The 10,792-nt window shown below is 41.0% G+C and overlaps 1 protein-coding gene across 1 annotated transcript; it reads left to right on the top strand.

Annotated features, from left to right (window-relative positions):
- On the top strand, nucleotides 1-5,139 carry LOC117487834 (mucin-5AC-like). Its single transcript, XM_034136553.1, has 13 exons — nucleotides 1-355; nucleotides 508-572; nucleotides 730-911; nucleotides 2,400-2,590; nucleotides 2,790-2,854; nucleotides 3,025-3,206; nucleotides 3,324-3,502; nucleotides 3,651-3,715; nucleotides 3,862-4,040; nucleotides 4,314-4,510; nucleotides 4,660-4,724; nucleotides 4,813-4,964; nucleotides 5,048-5,139. The coding sequence occupies exons 1-13, from the start codon at nucleotides 137-139 to the stop codon at nucleotides 5,137-5,139; spliced, it is 1,833 nt and encodes a 610-aa protein (XP_033992444.1). The 5' UTR covers nucleotides 1-136.
- The last annotated feature ends 5,653 nt before the right edge of the window (nucleotides 5,140-10,792 follow it).

The raw sequence follows: 10,792 nt of genomic DNA, 5'->3' as shown, positions 1-10,792 counted from the left end.
TAAAACAGCAGCACCCACAAGTGCTGCACCAACTACCCCGCTTGCAACCACTGATGCACCCACATCAGCAGCCCCTTCGAGTGTTGCAAAAAACCCTGCTACTCTGACGAGTGCAGCACCTACAACTGGCACTTCCATGACATCAGCAACAACAAGAGCTGCACTTTCAACTGCAGCATCTACGACAGCAGACCCTAACACTGTCACGCCAACTACACCTGTTGCAACAAACACTGTGGGATCAGAAACTGCTTATATTCTCTCAGCAGAACTGATAAGACCGACTTATTCACCTGCCCTCAGTAACTCCAACAGCGATGAATATAAAGCACTTAAAGTAACAATACAAAAAGCGGTAAGAGCATTTTCAAAATATGCATTTGCCATTGATTGATTATCGCGGTGTGAAAAAAGCATTTTACAGAATGTTTTTGCAACTGTCATATCTGTTAGAAAGAATGTTCTTAAACAATAATCAAGGTCTTTGAATGTTGCTTTCTTTTGCAGTGTAACGAGAAATACAGCCTCAAATTCCCAACTACGTTTTCCGACTGCCGTTTGAAAAGCTTCAGGTAAGAAGATTTTCCTAGAGTGCTTCTCTGATTGAACTCTAAATGCAAGATTTCAGTCTTAAAATGTGTATCTCTAATCCTTTAAACAATTAAACAAGGCAACAGAATCATCTCAAGTCATAATATAATACTTGTCCCCTTCCCTTCTATTTTACAGTGCCTTAAATACACCACAAGGGTCTGAAACTAAAGCAACTGTGGGGGTTGTGTTCCATGGGACTACTGCCATTGCAGATCTCCCACAGAATGATATTGTTGCTCAAACCTTAGTAGAAGCGCTGAGTAATTCCAACAATATTCCTAACCTGAGCATTAATCCCACTTCAGTCAAAGTATTGGGTAAGTAAACACAAGAAAATATTGTACCATCATCATTTGAAATACATTTGGAATAGAATGTGCCGCTCAAGCTCAGTTCATAAATAAGTCAGCAACTGAACTCATTCTGAAAACCTCAACAATATTCAGTGTTGTACAGTCCAATCTATGCATGACGAGCTCTTCTCCAAATTATCTTATATTCAGTAAGAAAGCTTTTTAATTGAATAATCTCTTATTTACTGATATATATCGTTACTCATCATTCACTAGATAAGATAATAGAATGTTTGCAAAGACTACTTTTTGAAAGCCTTTTATTATGGTTCTTATTGGTCTGTGAAACTGTAACCAAAGTAAATTTGACATCATACAAGGATAAATATATCCTTTGAGTATTTGCACTAAAATGTATTCACATATTGTTAATATATTTGTTTTACAGAAAGTCCAGTGCCAGATATAAATACAACTGATGCACCAGCAACCACACCAGTTGCAGCAGCAACAAACACAGCAGCCCCGGATCATAGTTATGTTCTAAACCTAGAATTAATAGGAGAAGCTTTTTCCCCTGCTCTCACTAACACCAGCAGCAAGGAATACAAAGCACTTGAAAAAATAATTTTAAAGGCGGTGAGTGCATTTTCAAATCACACAAATGTAAATGAATTGGTTTGAACGTGAATGAACAATCGGATGGAAAGTTTAAGATGTCAATGAAAGCTAATCATGGCCTTTTAATGTTGCATATCTTCATAATTGCCTTTTTGAAAACTGTGGTTGAAAGCTAATCTTTCTATGTTGTTTCTTTTTGCAGTGTGGTGAAATATACAGAAAAACCTATCCCAAAACCTTTTCCCACTGCCTTTTGAAAGAATTCCGGTAAATAAATATTTGTGATTTGAGTTCTTCTCTGACTATTTATTTATTTAGTCTCTAACATGTGTATCTTCTAATATTGGTAGTTAATCATACATATCAAAAGACAATATTATAATCTCATATTACTTTCCTCATTGTGTTTCTGATACAGTGCCTCAAATGTAACACGAGTTACTGAAACTCGGGCGACTTTTGCAGCTGTGTTCCATGGGAATACTTCTCAAGCAGAACTCCCAATGAATTCTGCTGTTATTAAAGACTTCATACTAGCTGTCAATAATTCCGACAATGCCTTCAACTTGAGCATAAATCCCACCTCAGTCATGATATTAGGTAAGTATCCACAACACAATATTTAGTCATTTTCAGATCGTAAAAGATATAGAAAACATGAGGTTCTTATGCTCTGTTTATAAATAAATCACCTAAATTATTCTACTTTGAAACTAAATGGAGGTAAAGATTATTGAAGACAACATCCAAGCATGTTAATCAATTAGCTTAACTACCTTGTATTTACAAATAATAATGATAATGGAATTGTTATTAACTGCACCGTTTTTTCAAATCAGCTACTTCAAAATTAGATTATATGACTCTGCTAAACCAATTTTTGTTTTACAGACAGTCCAGTTGAAGATCCGATTACGACTGCTCCACCTACAACCACACCATCCGCAGCAACAACAACACCTGCAGCCCCTGAACCCACTTATATTCTCTCAGCAGAATTTAAAGAAGTGGCTTTTTCACCTGCCCTCACTGACTCCAACAGCAATGAATACAAAGCACTTGAAACAGCAGCTCTAAATGCGGTGAGAGCATTTTCAAAATATACATCTGTTATTGATTGCAGAAGCAATGTGAAAACGATGATTGAACAGAATGTGTTTGACCAAAGAATCACGTTTTTTTAAATAAAAAGATATATTCAGTTGACCTGGTCAAATTTCATTTAGGGAAAAATGTGCTTGAAATGTACTTATGGTCTTTAATGTTGTTTTATTTTTGCAGTGTAAGAAGAAATACAGAAGCATGTTTCCAAACACGTTTTCCCACTGCATTTTGAAAAACTTCAGGTAAATGAAAAATCAAAGAGTGCTTCTCTGATTGATTTCTACATAAAGGATTCTGACCTTAAAATTGGTATCTTCCTATGTTAATGAAATCATAACCACCTATTTAACAAAGAAACAGGATCATCTAATATCATAATATAACACTTCTTCCTCTCTTTTCTATGATACAGATCCTTAAATCCACCAAAAGACAACAAAACTCAAGCAACTGTGGGGATTGTGTTCCATGGGACTACTGCCATTGCAGATCTCCCACAGAATGATGTTGTTGCTCAAACCTTAGTAGAAGCTCTGAATAATTCCACCAATAGTCCTAACCTGAGCATTAATCCTGCTTCAGTCAGAGTATTAGGTAAGTAAACACAACTCAATATTTAACTATAATGGTCTGTGTCAGTTTGACAATATACAAGGATTAGGTATTGGTACCAAAACATATTTACATATTCTTTAAATATTTCTTTCACAGCAAGTCCAGTTCCAGATAAGATAACAACTGCACCAACAACACCTGCTGCAACAAACACAGTAGCCTCTGCACCTACATATTTTCTCTCAGCAAGATTGACAGAACCAGCTTTTTCACCTGCCCTCACTAACACCAGCAGCCCTGAATACAAAGCACTTGAAGGAAAAGTTCTAAATGCGGTGAGAGCAATATAAATTCACACACATGTTGATAAATGTCTCAGTAATTGTGATTGCATGATCATACAGAATGTTTAAGCCAATATTTTAAGATAATAACTGTGCTTGAAAGCTAATCAAGTCCTTTCAATGTTTGTTCTTTTTGCAGTGTGATAAAACATATAGAACAAAATATCCCAAAACATTTTCCCACTGCACTTTGAAAGGATTCAGGTAAAGAAAAATTTCTAAAACGTTAAACTTGCACTTTATATGCAGGATTTTGATCGTAGAATATATGTCTTCTAATTGTGATAGTTAAGCATAGTAGGCAACAGAATGATCTGATTTAACTTTTCCCATTTGGTTTAATGATGCAGTGCCGTAAATCCACGAATTTCCGATACTCAAGTGACGATGGCAGTTGTGTTCCATGGGAATACTTCTCAAGCAGACCTCCCAATGAATTCTGTTGTTGTTAAAAACTTCGTACAAGCTGTAAACAATCCCGACAATGGCTTCAATCTGAGCATAAATTCCGCCTCAGTCACAATATTAGGTAAGTATCCACAACATAATATTTTGCTTTATCAGTTATTATGTTACAAAAAGCAAATAGAGACAATAAACAAAAGATATTTTTAATGAATTGCATTATTTCTTTCTTTTTAACTTACCTAGTTTATAACCAGAAAGTCTACAAAACCAACTTTTTGAAAGCTTTTAATTATTTTTTCAATTGTTTTTTTCATCAAACAAGCAAAAGGCAATGGATGGTATAGGAACCAATACTTTTACCGAATAAATATGATCTATATATTTGTTTTTACAGCAAGTCCAGTGGCAGATCCAACTACAGCTCCCACACCTAGACCTGCTGCACCTAACACTGTTGCAGCTGCAACTACTACTGGAGCACTCATTATAAAAAGGGTGGTATTCAGGTCTCTTCTAAAGAACTTTACAAGTGACTTGCTGAATCCATCATCTACAGCTTATACAAATCGAGCTGCAACGATTAAAGAAGAGGTACGTCTCATTCTTAAATGAGCCTACTGTATATGTATACCTACTGTATATGAATATGCAGAGCTCAAGCACACATTCAAACACTTACACTTACGTCTTACATTTATTATGTGTTTCTTCTGTAAACAACCTGTTTCCTGTTTCTGCAGCTTACACCTGTTTTCCAGAGTGCATTCCCTTCTTCATTTAAGTCCTTGGAAGTGGTGTCATTCAGGTAATTTGTTAAGACATGTCCAGTCACAATTTTGGAAAAGTGGCCTAAATCAGATTTTTCAAAGACATTTTTGTTCTTACTTTGGCAGTGATGGATCGATCGTCAACACCATGGATGTTTACTTTTCGAGCACACCTACTGATTCAGATGATTTTCTGATTGCAAGCGTTTTAATAAGCGCAGCTGCAAGCATCACCGGCTTTGACATTGAGGGGAGCTCCATCTCCGTGAATGGCCTAAGTAAGTCATGCTTAGTGCTACTTTATCAACAGTGCAGTCAAAAGGTGCACAATTGTAATGTTTGTTCTTATCCTTATTTTCAGCTTCAAGTGGAGTAAGCCATAACATCAGTCTCATAACCGCATCCTGCCTAGCAATGTTGTCATGGCTACTGTCAAGCCAACAATGGCAGTAGTGCTGATTTCCATCACTGAAAAACTACTCTGGTGTATTAATTATTGTACAGCTTGAATACTAAGCATAACAGTATAACTTGGGATGTAGATGTAAATTATGTTCACTAAGCACTTTCCTTTAGAACTATCTTTCTTAGTGATGGTTTTTAATAATGTATTTTTTAATTATAAAGGAAAACAAATAGCTCCCTGTGGGCTGCACATCCTAACACTGAACTAATGCATACTGTTTTATCATGACATGTTCTTATTTATAAAAACTATTTATTTATACAATCTTGCACAGCTGTATTTTGTTAGATGTCCTGTTCATTGCACAATTTCTATCTGAAATAACTTTACAATGACGGGAATAAAACATTTTTAAAGAAATGAATTTGTCTCTCTTGTGATGTTTTGACATTTAGGTGGCAAAGGGTATCACGGTATGTTTATTGTCAGGAGCTTTACAAATTGAAGCAAAGATGATGTTTACAGAGAATAAATCCCTGCTAAGTTCTTAACTCCGGCGATACTGGTTATTTATCAGAGAGCTCAAGCACCAACTAAAATAGTTGAACTATTACAAGCCATTCAACCCTAACCCATGCAACATTCCTACAGTACATGCCTATCCCCACCCATTCTTGCTTCTTAGATCCATCTGTATAAATGTTGAGGTAATTGCAATACTTTTCGTTCAGGTACATACTCCTTTTAATTCTCACTTCATTTATTGCCACTATTTTTTCCTTTCTATGATACTCACATCTATATTAGCTTCTGGGAAAAGCCATGGGGAACACTGCTAAATGGGCTTGCTTTGGCAAAGTTTATGGTCTTCACTCCATATGCCCTCGTTCTCTCCTTACTTGTCCAGCCTAACCCACGCCCCTAGAACTTGTATATTCCCAGCAATCCTGTAGTATTCTGTTTGTGATATTTTCCTCTCCACTTCCTTGTAGCCTGACCCAGTATGACAGAGCAAGTTTCTCTCTTCTGATCTTCAGAGGTGTCTCTCCTCTCGGAGTCGGCTTGACTCGGTTTGCATTTATAAAGAATGTCACGATCTGTCTTTGTTGTGTTTTGTCTTGTCTAGATCTGTCTTTGGTTTCCTGTCTGTGTGTTCCCTCCTACCTCTTCCCTCCAACCTGATTTCCTGATTGTGTTCACCTTGTGCCCCTGTGTTTTCTCCTCCCGCCTCACCTGTCTCTTGTTTCTTTGATTAGTCCTGTGTGCATTTAGGTTCGTTTTTCCTGTTGGTCTTTGTGAGATCCTTGTTTGTTTTTGACTGTGTTCACAGGGAAGAGCTCTGTATTTTTCTTGTAGCCTTTAAATAAAGGTATTTTCTGTTAAATCTGCGTTTGGGTCCTGCCTGCTTCGCTCAACCTTGACAGAAGGATCTCACCAAAAATGGACCCAGCAGACAGCCTGTACGAGGTGACGTACAATTTAATGTGCTTGAAGAATGACTGTCGATATGCCTCCAGTAGTGAAGAGAGGTAGTCTATTATCTCTACGGCACGCCAAGAAGTAACCTCAAGGCCCTGGTTAAGGGAGTTACTACCCGAGTGGGTGGAGGACTTTTTTGGAAGCTTTGAGGTCAAACCTGTTTCCCGGCCTGCTAGCCCCTGGCATGCTAGCCCCCTGCCGGCCACAGTTCCCAACAAGGCTCCTTTCAAGGACCCTTTCGCTGGGTGTCGTCTGGCCTTTGGAGGACCTCTGAGCCTCCACAAGGCTTCAAGGCAGCATGGAAGGAAACGCAAGGCCAGGATTCCAGCCCGTGCCCCAGCAGCCATGGTCCCAGCCCCAGAAGCCTTGGTTCCGGCTCCAGTACCGGCCCCAGCAGCAATGGTCCCGGCCCCAGCAGCCATGGTTCAGGCCCTGGTTCCGGCCCCAGCAGCCATGGTCCCAGCCCCAGAAGACATGGTGCAGGCCCTGGTTCCGGCCCCAGCAGCCATGGTCCCTCCTCTAGTCCCTCCTCTAGTCCCTACTCAAGTCCCTACTCAATTCCCTTCTCAAGTCCCTACTCAAGTCCCTTCTCTAGTCCCTTCTCAAGTCCCTTCTCAAGTCCCCTCTCTAGTCCCATCTCAAGTCCCTTCTCCAGTCCCTACTCAAGTCCCTTCTCTAGTCTCTTCTCAAGTCCCTTCTCTAGTCCCTTCTCAAGTCCCCTCTCAAGTCCCCTCTCAAGTCCCTGCTCTAGTCCCTTCTCAAGTCCCTTCTCTAGTCCCTTCTCTAGTCTCTTCTCAAGTCCCTTCTCTAGTCCCTTCTCAAGTCCCCTCTTAAGTCCCCTCTCAAGTCCCTTCTCAAATCCCTTCTCATTTCCCTTCTCTAGTCCCTTCTCAAGTCCCAACTCTGTGTCCTGTTCCGTTGGGGGTCCCGCCGTCACCTGTCTCGCCGGGGGTCCTGCCAACTCCTTGTCCTGTTTCGTTGGGGGTTCCGCTGAGGGTCCTGCCAACCCCATGTCCTGTTCCGTTGGGGGTCCCGCCGTCACCTGTCTCGCCGGGGGTCCTGCCAACTCTATGTCCTGTCCCGTTGGGGGTCCCGCCGACTACTGTTCTGCCGGGGGTCCTGCCAACCCAATGTCCTGGTCCGTTGGGGGTTCTGCTGGGGGTCCTGCTAACTCTGTGTCCTGTTCCGTTGGGGGTCCCGCCGTCACCTGTCTCGCCGGGGGTCCTGCCAACTCCTTGTCCTGTTTCGTTGGGGGTTCCGCTGAGGGTCCTGCCAACCCCATGTCCTGTTCCGTTGCGGGACCCGCCGTCACCTGTCTCGCTGGGGGTCCTGCCAACTCCTTGTCCTGTTTCGTTGGGGGTTCCGCTGAGGGTCCTACCAACTCCGTGTCCTGTCCTGTTGGGGGTCCCGCCGACTACTGTTCTGCCGGGGGTCCTGCCAACCCCATGTTCTGTTCCGTTGGGGGTCCAGCCGACACCTGTTTCGCCTTTCGACGCCTTTTTGTTTTTAGGGACGTCTGGGATCCGTCCCTTGAGGGGGGGGGTAATGTTACGATCTGTTTGTGTTGTGTTGTGTTTTGTCTTGTCTAGATCTGTCTTTGGTTTCCTGTCTGTGTGTTCCCTCCTACCTGTTCCCTCCTACCTGATTTCCTGATTGTGTTCACCTTGTGCCCCTGTGTTTTCTCCTCCCTCCTCACCTGTCTCTTGTTTCTTTGATTAGTCCTGTGTGCATTTAGGTTCGTTTTTCCTGTTGGTCTTTGTGAGATCCTGGTTTGTTTTTTACTGTGTTCACGGGGAAGAGCTCTGTATTTTTCTTGTAGCCTTTAAATAAAGGTATTTTCTGTTAAATCTGCGTTTGGGTCCTGCCTGCTTCGCTCAACCTTGACAAAGAATGCACAAATGTGTTTAATCGTTAATGTCAGATATGTACTAAGTACATACATTTGTTCCTGCTCAAGATTAGATTCAACTTTATTGTTATTGCACAGATTACAGGTACTGAGACAACGAAATGCAGTTTAGCTTCTAACCAGGAGTGCAAAAAGCAGTAAAGTGAAAAGTAATGTACACAATCTACAGAATAAAATATAGAATTAATTGAATGATGAATAAACAGTGAGGGGTATGAATAGAATACACTAGATATACACAGTAGCCATGACCAGTATGAACAGTATTGACGGTGTGTATGAATATGCTAAGTTATATAAAGTATGAAAACGGTAAGCAGTGCAAGTATAGTATAAAATATATAGATATTAATTTCATGATGATAAACATTGTGGAACAATGATGAAAAATGTGAATGGAAGTGGCGACGTAAAACTGACACAAAACAACAAACTTTTGCGGAGCCAATTGGAGAGTTTCATCACCAGTGTTAGAAATTAAAATCAATGTTTTATGGCATGATTTAGTCTAAAACATACCGTCAGTTTAAAAGCAGTCAGATGAAGAACTCATTACTTTTAGTATTGTGTTCACACCTTAAAAGGTGTGAAAGGAGGGATTGTTAGAAATTAAAATCAATGTTAAACAGCATAATTCAGTCTAAAATATATCGTCAGTTTAAAGCTGTTTTATTGTGGAAAAACCCGGAAGTTCTCAGGAAATCAATGCCAAGCTTTTATTCTGAAAATCCTTTATCTGCTTTGCATGTGACTAAATGTTGCGTTTTCTGAATGTAAAGTGAAAGTGACTTGGAGTGTTATACACCAAAAACGAACGGACTTTAACACTACATCGATAGACGTTAAGATATTATTACTGCTGAATATTAAATGAAGGAACAGTTGATCATGGAGTGTTTACACATTACGTGAGTAGCTATGACGTCAGAGGGAATTTCCGTAAAATAAGAACTGCCGGAGCGGAACCACTAGGACTTCTAAACTAAGTATTACAGCTGTTTATAAGGTATTAAATAGAAAGTCATGACAGAGATAATGAGGAGAAAATGCTTAAGGAAGTAGGCAGAGAATATCAATGTCGAAATCATCTGTGCTCTCGCGATATCGAACCGGCAAATGAGTAGGGGGCCACCCACTATTTGCACAGCGGGAGACGACGAGACATGGATAAAAACAGCGGACAGAGGACCGCTCGCCCTTTTTCTTCGCTGCAGCCTCCCTGAAGACAATGCCGGCTTTGTCTCTCCATTACCCATGCTTGTTATTCAACCACGTTACTTAATTAAACTACCCATTTGAACCTTTTCAGAGACTCCATTAGTCTCGTTATTTTAAGTTTCTTTCCTGGGAGCGAGAAGATCACGATTTATCAACACCAGCACGGGGTAAAAACCACCAATGAGCGCTCAGCTCGATATACCAGCGAGTCGTTTCCCATCAAGCATTTCGCTTCTGCAGCTCATGGAGAGAAACTGCTCTGCCTCGCTCTCAAGGCTGCCGGCGTCTTTGTCCCGCGATATTTCAACGTCTCATGCAGTCGAGCCTCCAGAGCAAGCCCCCAGGAAGTGTGCCGGACTCTGAGGAAAATATTCGTTGTGGCCAAACGGTGGTACTACACTTCCGTATCAGTCGCTGGGCCCGGAAAGACTTTTTCCCATTGTCTAACATTGGGAAAGAGACGTCTGTAAATCGTTGGATTATTTTTTTTAAACAAAAATAAACTACCCAGTATGAACATTTGTATAGCCCTTATTAAAAACATTCGGTCCTCAAGTTGTAAAATGTGCTAATAACGTTATTCTGAGAGTTATTTTCCTCTGCATTATGAATGCGCATCTAACCCACGGGACCGCGCCGCCCGGCACGTTCATGTGACGTGTTGAGTACTACATGAGTTTTACCTTTGCCCATGGATGCACAATAAGAACGGATTATATGAATACTTTCGTGACGTTTCGCTCTCTCAAAATTTGGGCCATTTTGTCTTCATGCGCCAATGAGCAACTCTCATAGGAATGAACGAGGCCCCACCTTCCAAGCTGTATCCAGTTCTTATTATATATCCATGCTCCAGAGCAAGTCGGACAAAATTACTAACCATCATGCAACGCACTAGCAAGACAGCAGTCGCAATTGCGCAGGACTGCGTTGGTCTCGCTCATCTCAAACGAGTCAAGACACTTTGCAGGGAGCACAGTCAGTGACTTATACAGAGAAGCTGCTGCTTCTTCTCAGTCAGCATCTATTCCAGCTGAATCAGATGACTTAAGCCAACAAGGGCACGAGGTAGGCACAGAAGAAGATGATATGGA

The sequence above is a fragment of the Trematomus bernacchii genome, unplaced genomic scaffold (genome assembly GCF_902827165.1).
Source record: "Trematomus bernacchii unplaced genomic scaffold, fTreBer1.1, whole genome shotgun sequence".
Lineage (NCBI taxonomy): Eukaryota > Metazoa > Chordata > Actinopteri > Perciformes > Nototheniidae > Trematomus > Trematomus bernacchii.
Note: the sequence above shows the minus strand (reverse complement) of the source record. Positions and strands in the feature narration are given on the sequence as shown.

Excerpts from the sequence above, each read along its gene's own strand:
- LOC117487834 (XM_034136553.1), top strand. The coding sequence starts at position 137 with ATGACATCAGCAACAACAAGAGCTGCACTTTCAACTGCAGCATCTACG. Across the intron at positions 4,041-4,313 it reads CGCCTCAGTCACAATATTAG|CAAGTCCAGTGGCAGATCCA; the intron begins GTAAGTATCCAC and ends TTGTTTTTACAG. Across the intron at positions 4,511-4,659 it reads CTGCAACGATTAAAGAAGAG|CTTACACCTGTTTTCCAGAG; the intron begins GTACGTCTCATT and ends CTGTTTCTGCAG.